Source organism: Elgaria multicarinata, chromosome 11 (assembly GCF_023053635.1).
Source record: "Elgaria multicarinata webbii isolate HBS135686 ecotype San Diego chromosome 11, rElgMul1.1.pri, whole genome shotgun sequence".
NCBI lineage: Eukaryota > Metazoa > Chordata > Lepidosauria > Squamata > Anguidae > Elgaria > Elgaria multicarinata.
This window is the reverse complement of record NC_086181.1, coordinates 1,888,487-1,904,678: the sequence shown is the minus strand read 5'-3', so window position 1 is coordinate 1,904,678 and position 16,192 is coordinate 1,888,487. Positions and strand designations below refer to the sequence as shown.

At 44.8% G+C, this 16,192-nt stretch overlaps 1 protein-coding gene across 2 annotated transcripts in view; it reads right to left on the bottom strand.

Moving 5' to 3' along the window:
* Nucleotides 1-1,095: 1,095 nt before the first annotated feature.
* Nucleotides 1,096-16,192, bottom strand: part of FMNL1 (formin like 1) — a 223,804-nt gene continuing 208,707 nt past the window's right edge. For both annotated transcript variants that reach the window (XM_063138453.1, XM_063138454.1), the window contains one exon: nucleotides 1,096-3,771. In XM_063138453.1, the coding sequence (XP_062994523.1) occupies nucleotides 3,668-3,771 (104 nt within the window). In that variant the 3' untranslated portion in view covers nucleotides 1,096-3,667. The remainder of the gene's footprint in view (nucleotides 3,772-16,192) is intronic.

The window sequence follows — 16,192 nt, the reverse complement described above, 5'->3', positions numbered from 1 at the left end:
ATTCCATTGATTTCGAATTATGATTAAATCTGAAGCTATGTGAGTAGGGGCTATTTCACAAAAGTTTAATGCCTGACAATGGCCGACCTCTATGTTCTCAGGGGCCGCTTGATTCTCAAGTGCCTAGCCTTAGGCTCTTAACAACATAACACCCACACAAACAATCACGGTCTACATTATATCTGGTGTCACCAAGCAGTAAGTACTTCACAAATATGGGGCCTATATACTCTTATGCCAGGAGGCCATCCATTGGGGTGGGCTGGGGTGGAGATACTGCGCTTCTTCAGTCAACTGCTGCAGAGAGAGGACTGTCTTTCCAAAATGTATATGATAGCAATACAATGCACCTAAATATGAACACAGATTTTATTCACAGCTTGATAAAAATCAGCCTTCTCCGTGAGCCCCTGCCAAAGGAAGTGAGGCAGGTGGCTACTAGGAGGAGGGCTTTCTCCGCTGTGGCACCCCGGTTGTGGAACGAGCTCCCCAGAGAGGTCCGCTTGGCGCCTACACTGTACTGCTTTCGTCGCCAGCTGAAGACCTTTTTATTCACTCAGTATTTTAACACTTAATTTTAACTTAAATTTAAATTTTACTGTTTTAACTCTGTATTTTAATCCTATATCAACTTTGCTGTGTGGTTTTATCCTGGTTGTGCTTTTTATACTGTATTTCGTAATTGTGTTTTAAACTGTTGGGTGTTTTACTGTGGTTTTAATTTTTGTGAACCGCCCAGAGAGCTTCGGCTATTGGGCGGTATAAAAATGTAATAAATAAATAAATAAATAAATAAATAAATAAATAAAAAATGTATAAGGAAACTGGGACAAGATGAAGGTGCTTTAAGGAATAGATCCAACTTGCCAGTTAACAGAAGAAGAGCCCTGCTTGTTCATGCTTGTCTGGATGGTTTTCAGTAATAGAAAACCATCCAGACAGGTTTTCTATTACTAACAGTGGCCAGTCAAATACTCCTGGGAAGCCAATAAGCAGGACATGAGGGTAATAGCCTTCCTAGTTTACCTAGCAGCAGAGTTACACTGACTGAATATGGGGTTCTATTTGCTGTCTTGCTCTCCAAACACAGGCACCTTTCGCATCTTTAGAATACATTTATTATTTTCTCTCATTGTTATCTTGCTTTGGATTAAATGTAACTTATATAACCATATATAAAAATAATGTATACAAAGTAGCAAACATAGGGCATTGTGTCTGCCCCTACATGATTCAAGGCATTTTAAACAACATAATAGGTTGCACATTCAATTCTCTAACACCCCATACCAATGTACAAGGTTGCTATGCTGAGCTTATGCTGTGATTTTAGCTGCTTTTAAGATACAGGAGAAAGCAATGGTAGCCTAAATCTAAAACCAGAGATTCTAAGCAGGTGTACAGCTTCCAGACCTGAGTAGGGTAAGATGGGAAGTAGAGAATTGCCCTATCTTTTGAGGGATTTGTTTCATCCTAGGTGAAACTGAACAGGGGGTTTATTGTGTATGTGTGTCAATATTTGTAGCACTTCGTGTTGCAAGGCTTCCCTGCTGGAGTGAAGGGGGGCAGGAATGCAACTTCGTTGCAACTTTTTCCATACTAGTATCCCCTGCAGGCACACACTGCTCCAGGTAACCTGAATTTGTGCCAGCAGATAGTCGAAGTATATCAAATGTAAGTGTTATGTCCACAGATGGATGGCACAGGCAGCAAGCTCCCCTCCCGTATCCCCCATATACCTCTTGGGGTTTTCACAATCTCCCCCGCTCCCAAATAAAGAAAAGGGTCTGATCCATAAGAACCCTGGACCAATGTGTGGGGAGGGCAAGTGCTTGTCTGCAGTGCCACTGCGTGGTGGGGCATAGAGTAAGATTGCTAACTAAAGTGTATCACATGAGTGCAGCAATACGTACAGCAATATCCTGATGCAGAACTTTTAGACAATAGGTTCCATGCTAGTCACAGTGAGGAAATATTACTACACAATGAGAACTCAATGGCCAATTGAATCTAAACTAAAGATAGTATCCTGGGCACTGCCTGCAAGTTGAAACCCTCACAGAAAAGGGTGACTCCTTATGGCAAGAAAAAGAACACCAACTCCAGTACCCAGCTTGATTGTCACAAAACTTCTGAGCTTGTTTGCATTACAGCAAGTTGGTTTAAAAAGTGGCAAAGGGACACTGGGGTGAAGACTTAAATCCTGAGATTCTGTTCCACTGACCTGCACCCTATGGCTGATCATTGTGGTAGAAGAGGAAGCCAAATTATTTAAATACTTCAATGAAACATTTCACCTTGGGGGAATATCCTCCTTAAGATCCCCAGCTCCCTTTCTCCTTAGTAGCAGGGCCACCTTTGTTCCATCACTCTATCCAAGGCTTGTGCAATTTTGGTCAGCCTGCTTTAGGAAGCCTTTGGGGGAAGAGGAAAGGATAACTCAAATTGTCCATGTGTATTTAAACAAATTTGCTGAAGTAATTGTCCATCTAATCACTTGACGAGTAATTGCCACTTAGTTTGTGCAGCCATGACATGGGGCAGCCATGGACTGCACAAAACTATGGTGGACAGAGACTGGCAACGGACATAGTCCTCACTTCCTGCTTCCTCCAGCCATCTACTAGCACAACAGCCCTGCTGAGGAGTGAAGATGCACTGTCAGAAATCTCCAACTCTAGAGAAGCGGCAGGGAATGGAGAGACCATACAGGTTATTTATACTTACTGTTGTTCCCCGCCTCAATCCAAATGGAGAGGCGCGTAAGAAATAAATTGGTTAATTATTATTATTAATTATTGGGCACTAATGCTAACCCATTCTACATCATAAACCTGAAGTGCTGACTGTGGATTGAGCCCTACAGTGCTGAAACTGCTGTGGTACCTCCAAGGAAGGTAGAAAGTGTTGACGCTGGATGCTGTTCTCTGAGGATCCTTGCAGTCACCCAGGAACAGTCCAAAGCTCTACTTGGCCTAGGTAGCCCTGTTGCACCACTTTATAATGGCTTAAATAATCTGGAGGTTACACATTCCTGGGTAGTAATCTTTCTAAAAGCACACAGGCACTGATAAACAGTCCCTTTCATCTCACTTGGGGAATATGAGCCTGAAAACTATCCAACATCTTCCCTAGGCCACAGGAGGAATTGGAGGATTAAAGCAGAATAAATGGCCCAGCTAAATGAGGTTAAAAAAGGAACTAGAATATGCTGGGTGGAAAGCTTAGGCAGGAGAAGGCATCTAGACCTTGTTAAATTGCTTTCCTCCCTTTCAGGGGAGGCAGCTGCTACACAGATTCCTTGGCTGTGGAAGGTGCTTGGTGTGGCCTGTTGCTTCTAGCACCATACACTGTGACACAGAGTGCAGCCTCTCCTCCCTGCAATAATTCCATGACAGGGCAATCAAATGTATCCAAGAAGGCTTTTAAGTTCAAACTGAAGCAGTGGGCAGCATAACTGACAGAACTTGCATATGCAAAGCCCACAAATGGCTTTAAAAGTTGCAGGGGGGGGGTCTTCATGCCCTGAGCCCCCTTTGTTCCTTGGTGGTGGGAGGAGTTTTTGCTCCAGGCCTGATGTTGATGAACCCTGAGTCCTTCTCTCCCCTTTCCCCCACCTCGCTGCCAACCAAGGTGTGGCTAGTTTGGCTGTTCTTATTCAAAGCTGTCACAGCAAGATGTCGGAGGTCACCTGCAGTGTCTGCTCAGCGATCCGTTTCCTGCCGCTGTGCCGACCGGTATCCCCCCGCCGATATGGCTGATTCCGCAGGCCTGCCACAAAAGAAACCAGAAAGTCTAGGTTTTATTTTTATACTGTTTTTATGTTTTTTAAAATTTTGTATACTTTTAATGTTTACTATTTTTAATTGTTGTAAACCGCCCAGAGAGCTTCGGCTGTGGGGTGGTATATAAATGTAATAAAATAAATAAATAAATATTTTTTATTTTTGAGGGTGTGCATTTAAGCACACACACAGCCCTATGGTATTTGCACTACACTGATAGCTCCACTTTAGCTACAATGCAGAACATATTCAATACTTTGGAAGAAGAGTTTATTTCTTGAGACACAGGACAGTTATATACAATATCTTGAAGTCTCTTCCTCTCATGTCCCATCCCCAAGATTAGCTAAGTATATCCTCTTAATACTATCTCTGCACCATAATTCATTTATCTGATGCCTAAATGAATTAATGCTAAAGACTGTATTTTCACCACAGGTAATAAAATTCAAATACAAATCTAACAATAAGCAAATAATGTTATAACATCATTCGCACTGAAATGGAGCAGGGCATAGCCTCAAAGAGTGGGGAGACGAAGGTTCAAATCCTCACTCAGACATGAAACTCACTGAGTGACTTGGCCCAAGTCACTCCCTTGGTCTCGATGGGCTTGTTGTCAGCATAAAAAAGGAGGAACTAAGTACTCCACTCTGACATTCTTGGAAGAAAGACAGGGTAACAACTACAGACCCTTCAGACAATGCATGATGGACCAACTTCTTCCCACATGGAAAGAATTGGGTCTATCATGCCTCCACTAGCAATCACACACTTCTTGTCCAAATAAATCCAGTCCCTGCACTTGATATCACTGTTACCTAGAGACACAAGCTACAATGGGATCTCTTCATTGAAGCTGGCATCACAGAGGAGGCGAGATGAGCGTTTGCCAGTCCGAGCAGTGAAAGGAACAGTCTTCAAGGCTGAACAAAGAACAGTTCCAGGAAGAAGAACAAGAAAAAAAGAGAAAAGGAGAGAAAAAGGAAGAGCAGCAGGCAAGTGAAGTCCCAAAGCAAACAAGAGGTTGGTCTCTACAAATAGGTAGAGAACTTCTAATGACATTGCATACTTATAGAAGTTTCTCTGTCTTGCTTCCCCAAAGTATCAAAAGCTCTGATAGGTCTGTTACAGTTTCTTCACACCCCATGTCATCTCACTCTCCCACAGTTCCATGGGGAGGGAGAATGGTAAAAATTCTGGTGCAGGTTGCCCCCCCCCCCCCCGCCCAAAAGAATCCTCGTCCATTATTTAATTGTGGATAAGAGGGCAACCTGTATATTACCAAGGGTTAGTCTCCCCAGCACGGCCCTCTTGGGCATTCAGCACTGCACCAGTCTTGAGTGTGTGCGCATGCTGTGGTCTACAAGAATTCAATCTGCCTCTCTAGGCTTCCTTTCTATTCAAATGCCAATCTTGATCATTTGTATCTTGTGTTGTAGCTCCTTGGTTTACATCTGAGCTGAGGGCAATGAAGCAACAGGGACGATTCAGGCAGAGCCTGACTGAACACAGGCTAGAGCACATTATTGAGTCTACTCTGGCAGTTAGGGTGGCAAAGAGGGAGTTATTTTCCATCAGCATGGCATCTTCTGATCATCCAGAGGAGATTCGCTGAGTTGTTAATGGCCTGGGAGAGCGATGCTGCAAGTGTCACAGGATCGGCGCCTCCCCACCCCCACCCCATTGTCAGTGTTGCTGCTGCTATGACATCCCCCACTCACAACCATTACCACCACATCTCCTCACACCACACCATTGCTACCATGACTCATCCCAGCCACCCACTTCTGCCCTCTGGCTCACTCGGAGAATTATCTCGGAGCAACCCAATGGGTGGGTAGTCCCTGTGAACAACTGCCGTGGCTGGAAAAAGAGGCTGGCATGGTTCTCCCAAAGAGCTGGTATGGCCCAAATGCCTGGCTCAGAGGGGTCCCGTGAGAAGGCATTGTAGGAAGAGTATCCCTGGGGGTTACAGCTGGCAAGGCTCTCCAGAGCACCCACCTGCCTTGTAGTGTGGGTCCGCCTGGCAGGATCCATGGGAGGCACCCCTGGCAGGGGGAAAGACAGGCTGCTTACCTGTAACCACAGTTCTTCGAGTGGTCATCTGTGCAGTCACACCTATGGGCTCTGCGCCTGTGCTGAGCTAACATTCGGGAAACTTCTAAAGCTGAAAACATTCATTTTGGGCAGGAACCCCTCCCCCACCATCAAACAGTGCATGCTCAGTCAGTTCCCGCCCATCTTCTCAGTCCTTGAGACCGTCTTGCTGGTCCCAAGCCCAAGGAGATGAAATCTCTATCGATGCCAACGTGATTCAGCACAGAAGAGGGGGCCGGGGGGAGGGGGGTGATGTGTGAATGCACAGATGACCACTCAAAGAACTACGGTTACAGGTAAGCAACCCGTCTTTCTCCTTCATGGTCTCTGTGCATCACACATATGGGAGATTAACAAGCTGACTTACTGGAGGTGGGTCGGTGTCGGCTACTGTTATGACAGGATGGAGGAAAGTACAGCTCTGCCAAAGCTGCAGTCACTCCTGGCTCTGGTATCGAGTCTATAGTGAGTGATAAACGTGGCTAGTTTTGACCATGTTGCCCCTTGGCATATGTCCAGGATCGAAACTCCTTTCGAAAAGGCTGTCGGTGTGGATATCCCCCTTGTGGAATGCACCCTTACAGGGTGTGGCAGTTAAAGTCCTTGCAACTGATATGCCAACTTAGTCATATGCACGACCCAGGCAGCAAGTCTCTGTGTAGAGACCGGTAGCCCCTTCTTAGGCCCTCCGTAGCATATGAAAAGGCGTTGAGTTTTTCAGTACGGAGCTGTCCTTTCTTTATAAAAGGCCAATGCTCTGCGCACATTGAGTGTGTGCAGTGTCTTCTCCAATGGTGAAGTTGGTGACGGAAAAAAGGTTGGTAAAACAACATCCTGGTTGACATGGAACTCTGAAACAACTTTAGGAAGAAAACTAGGGTCTAGACGAAGAATCACTTTATCTCTATGAAAAGTAAAAAATGGGGGGGGGGTCAATGCGAAGAGCAGTTAACTCACTCACTCTACGCACTGTAGTGATGGCAACCAGAAAGGCAACCTTCCATGTCAGGAGTCTCAAGTCTATGGTGGCTAGAGGCTCGAAAGGTTTGTATAATAAAGCCCTTAGGATTACTGACAAACTCCATTGCAGAGTGTAGGTTCTAATTGGGGGATCTAAGTTATTCACTCCCTTTAGGAATTGGTGCACTAGAGGGTGAGAAAAAACGGAATAACCCTCAATGGTCTATTAGCGGAAATTGCTGCTAAATATACTTTAAGAGAGGTTAGTCAGACCCCTTTGAAATAGCGTACTTAGGAATGAAAGCACTCCAATAATCAAGTCCTGTAACGGGTCGATGTGGTGGTGGTCAGCTGTGAAGCAGAAAGAAGTATTCCATTTAGCCAAGTAAGCTCGTCGCGTCGATAGTTTTCTGGCTGTCTCAAGGACTGTCGCTATGTCTGTCGGAAGATTTACTCGTTGTGTGTGATTTTCCATGCGGTGAGTCGTAGGGAGTGCAGATCTGGGTGCCGAGTCGTCCCCTTGTGTCGAGTTAACAGTGGTGTTGAGGTAGGTAGGTGAATGTAGTGGCTGTTTGTGAGATTGAGGAGTGGCGCAAACCAAGGTTGTCTGGGCCACCATGGTGTTATCAGTATCCCGCTGGCTTGGTCTGTCCTTATCTTGTGGATCACCTGAGTTATCAATGGAATTGGTGGAAATGCATAAAATGGGAGGTGTCGCCAGTTGATCTGAAATGCGTCTCCACTGGAACCCTGGCCCATGCCTCCTTTGGAGCAATATTGGCGAAGTACCATGTTGTGTGGAGTGGCAAAGAGGTCTATTGCCGGCTGTCCCCAGGTCTTGAAAAGTTGTTTGAGAGTCGCTAAGTCCATCTCCCATTCGTGGAAGGTTGATATGCTCCTGCTGAGTGAATTGGCAAGGATGCTGTCCTGTATGTATCGCCGAGATGTGTATTCCCCTTAGTATGCACCAGTTGAGGATTTCCACGGTCTTTTCTATGAGTTCCACCCTGTTTGTTGAGGTGCCACAGCACTGCTGTGTTGTCGGTGAGGAGCTGTGTTATGTGGTCCTCAAACGTTAGGAGAGCTTTTTGTACAGCGAGCGTCTCTAGCAGGTTGATGTGTAGCCTGTGTTCGGCCTTGTTCCACTTGCCCTGCATTTGGAGGTGTCCACAGTGGGCACCCCAACCTACTTTGGATGCATCCATTGTCAGTGTGCGAGTAGGTGGTGGCTCTTTGAATGGCATTCCTTGATTGAGGTTGTTCTTGTCCAGCCACCAGTGAAAGGATATTGTCACTGCTGTTGGTATGTTGAGGCGGGATTTCTTGGCATTCAGGGTGTTCGGGAATGCCCTGATAAACCAGTTCTGTAAGGGTCTCATGCTCAGCCTCACCCAGCATACCACCGATACCGTCGCTGCCATATGACTGAGGAGGCGTTGTATGTGAAATTCCGTTGTGGGTTTGTCCGTAGTCAGACAGCGAGCCAGGTTCACTAGTTTGTCCATCCTGTCATGAGGAAAGATATGCTCTTGCAATGGTGGCATTGAGGCTTGCCCCTATGAAATTTATCTTTTGGGTTGTAATTAGCTGTGATTTCTCCAGATTTATGCAGAGTCCCAAAGGCTTTATTGTATGGATTACCTCTGTTAATGCACTGAGCACGGCAGGTTGGGATGGAGCTACTACTAGCCAGTCGTCTAGGTAAGAATATGGCTACTAGGAGGAGGGCCTTCTCCGCTGTGGCACCCCGGCTGTGGAATGAGCTCCCCAGAGAGGTCCGCCTGGCGCCTACACTGTACTGCTTTCATCGCCAGCTGAAGACCTTTTTATTCTCTCAGTATTTTAACAGTTAATTTTAACTTAAATTTAAATTTTAGTGTTCTAACTCTGTATTTTAATCTTACATCAATTTTGCTGCGTGGTTTTATCCTGCTTGTGGTTTTTATACTGTATTTTTTGTATTTGTGCTTTTAACCTGTTGGTTGTTTTATGATGGTTTTAATTTTTGTGAACCGCCCAGAGAGCTTCGGCTATTGGGCAGTATAAAAATGTAATAAATAAATAAATAAATAAAATAAATAAAATAAATTTTGACACCAAGTGTCCTGAGGTAAGCACAGACGACAGAGACACACTTTGTGAAGACCCTTGGCACTGTCGCCAGGCTGAAGGGGAGTACATGGAATTGAAACATCTGGGATCCTATGAGGGTTCAGAGAAAGCGATGGTGTGATGGGTGTATGGTGATATGGAAATATGCATCCTTCAGATCTATGGATGCGAACCACATGTCATGCTGAAGAAGAGGCAAGATGGTGTTTAGTGTGATCATGCCAAATTTTTAGATTTTAGATAAAATGCATATTATTTTACCTCCTCCCTCCCAATCCCTTTTCCTTTTGTGTAATGTCTTTTAGATTATAAGCCTGTGGGCAGGGAATGTCAAGAGATACTTTTGTAAGCCGCCATGAGAGCCTTTTTTGGCTGAATGGTGGCATAAAAATGCTTAAATAAATAAATAAATTTTGGACTCGGACGAATTGTTTGAGGTTCCTGAGATCCAACATAGGGCGAAGTCTCCCGTCTGCCTTCGGGACTGTAAAGTATCTTGATAGGAAGCTGTTTCCTATGTAGGGCTGTACCTAGAGATGTAAAATTTCTGGAAATTTTGAAGCCATGGGAAAAAAAACCATTTTTTCCATTTTGGGGGCGGGGGGGGATGGAAATTTTTGGAAAAATTGAAATAATGCAATATTAGCACTTTTTACAGATTGAAAGTCACTTTGTTACTTTAGGAACATAAAATGTAATTATGTCCAAGTTGGTTTGGCATAAAATTATTACATTTGGTATATTAAAAGTAGTGTATTCAAACAATTATTACAAATTTACTTTTTAAACTTTTTTTTTGTAACAAATGGAGCTACAAGCTCCTGAACTGTTAGGAACACCTGAACTGTAAGGCGCCTCTTTGGTTCTGCCAGTTTATGAGCAGCAGGCAAAAAACAATTTTAAAAAACAACAACAGAAAAAACCAGCAACATTAGTAACAAAGAAAATTATTTATGTCTCCGCTAGTCCTCCACAGTGTCAAGACATAAAGCCCCCATTAGCATAAAAAGAACTGAGAAAAATGAGGGGGGGGGACCAAGATTCAATGAATATGCATGAAATTTAATCAGACTCATTTTCTGACCTTTAGCTATCAGTATTAGTTTCAGTCTCTGTTGCCATGGAAGTGCTGCCCCCTAGAGGCAGAAATGCATCTTCCTCTTGCATTTGAGAGTTGTAGTCTCAGTTTGCAACCAAGGACTTGCTTGTCCTTGGTGCACAGACATTGTAATAATCTGATACTGTACAGTTTATAGAAATCTTTTGGAGAAGTAAATATTTGAACACCTTGTCTTAAACATTTTATTCATCATGCTAAAATAAAACATCCCGTAATCCGTTTTTTCTTCATTTTGTTTCAATTTTCCCAATTTTTGGGGGAAAAAACCCAAAAAAGGCTTCAGGAAAAAATGGGGAAAAAGTTTCTCCAAATTTTTCTGATTTTTTCCTGGCCCTTCACATCTCTAGCTGTACCTCCGTAACTGCTCCCTTTCTTAAGAGACAGATTATCTCTTTTGCTAGGATGGAAGAAGGTGACGTTGCTCTTACAGTACCGACGGGAGGGAGGACCTCAAATTCTATTTTGTAGCCATATCGAATTATATTTAGGCCCCAGTTGTCCGATGTGATTGTTGTCCAATTGTCGATGAAAGGGTCAAGGCGGTGGTCGAAGTTGTATAGTGAGTCTGATTGGGCATCAAGAAAGTGAGACTCAAAGTCTCTGCTTGGAGTCAGTATCCTGCCTGAGTGTATTGGGGATATGCCGTCTGTTGCCACTGCTGTTGTGGCAGGTGCGGGTGCTGGTATCTTTCCGAGTATTGACAGTTTTGGGGGAAAGGTCTGTTCCAGCGTCTACTTTTGAAAGTTGGGGCCTGATACTGAGTCATCCCCATCTTTTTCGCCATCGCCTTGGCCTTTTGTATAGAGTCCATGGTGTCGTCAGTGTTGGTATTGAATAGCCCTTCGCTGTCAAATGGCAAATCCTCGATGCAAGATCTGGCCTCTGGGGTGATCGACACCGACCGGAGCCAGGCATGCCGACGGAGTGAGACTGCTCCTATCATCATTTTTGCATTGCAGTCAACTTGGTGTCGAGTGGTATTGGTTGCCGTGACAATCGAGCTGCTTCGTCTTGAAATACGCAAGTCAGTTCTCTCTTTTCTTCTGGGAGGTAATCACTTAGCGAGCTGATTTTTCCCCAAAGAAAATGTTAGTAGTGTGCCATGGTGGCTTGATAATTGGCCACTTTGAGTCCCAATGCTGCCGAGGAATAAATCCTTCTGCCCATTAAGTCTAAGCGTCTTCCCTCTTTGTCTGCCGGAGAGGCATGGATCTTTTGGGATTTGCTTTGGGATGACTCCACTATGATGGAGTTAGGCTTTGGGTGTGCCCCACATCCTTGTCCTGTACTCAGTACAGTGTTTCCAGTCTCCTCGATGTAGGTGCCATTGTTGCTGGAGTTTTCCAGGACTGTTTGGCTGTCTGTAGCAGTGTGGGGAGAAATGGAATTGTCACCAGGGATGTCATTTCTGTGTAAATTGCATCAAACACTGGGTCTTGTATCTTTTCCACTGGTTAATGTGTCTGTATCCCCAAAGATTGTGCCATTGAAATGGAAGGTGTCTTGGGATAGAGAGAAGCTTTCCTCAGTTCCAACCCCATCGTCAGGTGACGGTATGGATGGTTGTACAGATGATATTGAGGTTGTGTCTGACAGGTATTCTTCCACCGACTTTGAGGACAGTGAAATGCGATCCTCGTCTCTCTCGGCGTGGCCAGTTGGTGGGGCCGGGAGTGGGCGGTCGGTGAGGGTTGGCGCCGACGGCATGAAGCTGTTAGATGGCGCCGACCCATGGGCAGAGGTGCTCCTTGCCAGCGATGTACCTCTCCATGGTACTGGTAGTGGTTGTATGAGAAATGCATCTCCCGGTCTAGATATTGTGGCAGAAGGATGGGGAGGCGAGATGTTGGTGGTCTTATTCATCCCTCCGTCTCTTGATCGATGTCCCTATGCCAGTCTGTAAACATCTGTTGTTGATTGGAGGGTATTGACCAGGCTGAAGACCTTTCCCAGTCTCTGTCCCTTCAGGGGGATCTTGATCTGGGGGCATAGAAGGTATGGTCTGACCTTGACAATGTTGGGGAAATGGTTCCCCTATAGGCTAGATGTCCAGGGGAGGGTTGCTGTGGCAGGTCTATTACTATGATTGGTCCTGAGGGTGAGGAGTCCTGTATCTCGCCCTCTGAAAGGGAAGCAGTATTGGTGCAATCGTGCCTCCATGTTGATGGGGCAATATCGTGTCTTGATACCGATGGACAGTGAGACGGCATCGACTCCCTCTCCTGGTAAGTGAGGTGTTGTGGCCTTTCGGATGGTAGTATGTTGCCACCAAATTTGGAACCTTGTCTGCTGCCACGCTCAATTCTCAATTCATAGTGGAGTCAATTCTCGAGAGCATCGGTGTCAGTGGGTCGTTCTGCAGTAGAGGCAGTATGGTCAGTGTCAACGGGCGTCAATGTGACAGGGTCGATAAACCGACATTAGGCATTGGGGATGTAGAAGCAACCCCTGTTTTTCACCTCATGCTTCTTGGATGATTTGGACTTTCTCTTCTTTGCCCGTACCACCTCTGAGGTATGGTGCCCATCTTTGGTCTTTTGGGGCACTTCCTTTGGCAGCACAGTCTGCCCTGATAGGCTTGGTACAGTAGTGTCTGCCCATCCAGTAAGCAGGGCGGGTGACCTGCCTTTGTCCATAACTTGTATGGGTTTGTCCACTGCAAGCAGGGCCTTTTCCCACAAGAGTGCCTTTAGACGGTCTGAGCGGTTCCATCGAGTCTGCTTTGAAAAGCTCATGCAGTGAGGGCAGGATTCAATTATGTTGGACTTGCCCAAGCAGATGAGGCAGAGGGAATGTCTGTCTGCAGGTGGGAGTTTGCTGTGACATTCAACGCATTTTCTGAATGGGGGCTTTAATGCCATACGCCCCAGCGGAGAGGGGAACAGATTGAAAAATAACCTTTTTTTTGTAGAGTAAGAGAGAAGAAAGAAGAAGATAGGTGAAAACTAAAGAAACTACGAACGTTCTCCAACTAACTATTGTGGCTATCACCAAAGCAAAGTTCTGTGCGTGTTACCAGCAAGGCGGTTGAAGAGAAACTGAAATGGACGGGAACCGACTGAGCATGCACTGTTCGATGGTGGGGTAGGGGTTCCCACCCAAAATGAACATTCTCAGTTTTAGAACTTTCCCGAATGTTAGATCATCGCAGGCGCAGAGCCCATAGGTGTGATGCACAGAGACCACGAAGGAGAACATTGAAGTCACTCCTCCTCCCACTCTACTACCTATGGGCATTCAACCTGCCTCATGGGAGGTTGAGCCTGAATCCTCAGTAGCATGCTGTGGTGAGTTTGAACAACATCTTGAAGATCAAGTCGCTCAAATCCATCACGTCTTGGATATCACCGTTAATGCCATTCTGTTAGGAAAGGTGTCCAGAGCACTGTCTGGTTTATTTTTAATGGATAGCTTTCAATTGTTGGGCCCTCCCTAGATCTGGGGTTGCTACCCATCTACCACCTACCACCACTAATACCACCTTTTTGGCCAAGGTGCTTGAGAGAGTACTGGCTGGGCAGCTGCAGATGTTCTTGGAGGAGATCAGATTATCTGGATGTGTTTCAGTCTGGGTTCAAGCCTGGTTTTCGGAAAGAATCACCTTTGGTTGCCCTGGTAGATGATCATTTGCAGAAGAGAGTCAGAGGAATGTTGACTCTGTTGATCCTGCTTGAACTCTCAGCAACTTTTGATATCATTGATTCTTTTAGATCATCTTTTAGATCATCTCCAAGAGCTGGGAATTGGGAGCAGTGTTCCACAATGGTTCTGCTCCAGTTCCAGAAGGTACCATTATGTCCCTCAGCTTTCTGGCAATTATGCTGTAGGGTGCCACAGTGAACCATCTTGTCTCCGAAGCTATTTGACAAGTATATTTTAGACCTTTCATTTTTGTTGTTTTAAAATCTGTTATTGTATTTTTCAATCTTTACACTGCTGCTAGTTATTACTTTGGTTTTTCTCCTGTAGTTTTAAATTTTTTAAAGTTCTATATTATGTTTTATTGTGATGTTGTATTTTATGGTTTTAATTTTGTGACCCACACAGAGAACTTTGGCTATTGGGTAGTATACAAATGGAAAGAAAGAAAGCCTTTGAGAAATTTGGATACGAAAAGACTTTGGTGTGCTTAGAAGTGCTGTGTTTTACAGTGATCAGTAAAAGCAGATGAGTTTGTTTGCAACAACAACAACAATGGCAAGACAAGTGTGCCTCTGTAAAATATAGTCAAAAACAAACCGATTGGCAGTGGCAAAAACATATTTGATAGTTGTGTGTGTGTGTGCAGAGACTGGTGCTTCCATAGATCAAGAAATCCAGATATGCGTTTGTGAAGCCAGATAAGCCTATATACACCAGTTGCTGGGGAACATGGGTGGGTGGGTGCTGTTGCACCATGTCCTGTTTGTGGGTTCCTAGTCGACAGCTTGTTTGACACTGTGTGAACAGAGTGCTGGACTAGATGGACCCTTAGAATCATAGAATAGCAGAGTTGGAAGGGGCCTACAAGGCCATCGAGTCCAACCCTCTGCTCAATGCAGGAATCCACCCTAAAGCATCCCTGACAGATGGTTGTCCAGCTGCCTCTTGAAGGCCTCTAGTGTGGGAGAGCCCACAACCTCCTTAGGTAACTGATTCCATTGTCGTACTGCTCTAACAGTCAGGAAGTTTTTCCTGATGTCCAGCTGGAATCTGGCTTCCTTTAACTTGAGCCCGTTATTCCGTGTCCTGCACTCTGGGAGGATCGAGAAGAGATCCTGGCCCTCCTCTGTGTGACAACCTTTTAAGTATTTGAAGAGTGCTATCATGTCTCCCCTCAGTTTTCTCTTCTCCAGGCTAAACATGCCCAGTTCTTTCACTCTCTCTTCATAGGGCTTTGTTTCCACACCCCTGATCATCCTGGTTGCCCTCCTCTGAACCCAATCCAGCTTGTCTGCGTCCTTGAATTGTGGAGCCCAGAACTGGACGCAATACTCTAGATGAGGCCTAACTAGGGCCGAATAGAGAGGAACCAGTACCTCATTTGATTTGGAAGCTATACTTCTATTAATGCAGCCCAAAATAGCATTTGCCTTTCTTGCAGCCATATCGCACTGTTGGCTCATATTCAACTTGCAATCTACAACAATTCCAAGATCTTTCTCGTTTGTAGTATTGCTGAGCCAAGTGTCCCCCATCTTGTAACTGTGCATTTGGTTTCTATTCCCTAAATGTAGAACTTGGCATTTATCCCTATTAAATTTCATTCTGTTATTTTCAGCCCAGCACTCCAGCCTATCAAGATCACGTTGAAGTTTGTTTCTGTCTTCCAGGGTATTAGCTATCCCACCCAATTTTGTGTCATCTGCAAATTTGATCAGCGTTCCCTGCACCTCCTCGTCCAAATCATTAATAAAAATGTTGAAGAGCACTGGGCTTTTAACTAATTAAAAGAATGTGTAGTTTTTAATTACTGTATTTTATTCTATATTATATTAATTTTAAGAACTTTATTTTATCCAAGATAGGTGGATTGGGTGGGTATGTTAAAAATATAAATTTAAATAAAAGCACCCGTTAGTAGCAGACTGCCCAGAGAGCCCATAACCACAACAATGGATATTATACTGCTCTCCAACATGGACCACTGTTAGAACAGCACTAAACAAACTGTTACTCTCAATAAGTATGTCATGGATCCAGACAAATAACTGCACCCCACCTTATTTACTTACTGGCAACCTGCAATTCCATAAGGAGGTGCTTTGCAGTGATGCCTATCGTTATCACCTGCTCCGCTTCCCCAGACAAATCCAGGTGGCTGTAGAGCAGTGATAATGTTGGGCTTATCTGTGTGGGTCAGAGTTTACATAGGACTACCTTCCACTGGCAATAAGATTCCAAGCAGCAGCCACTTCATTTTCCATATTAGTCCTTTATGGAAGATCTGCAGAGACTTCAGATCTTCCATAAGAATGAAATTTAATAGGGATAAATGCCAAGTTCTACATTTAGGGAATAGAAACCAAATGCACAGTTACAAGATGGGGGACACTTGGCTCAGCAATACTACAAATGAGAAAGATCTTGGAATTGTTGTAGATCGCAAGCTGAGTAGGAGCCAACAGTGCGATAT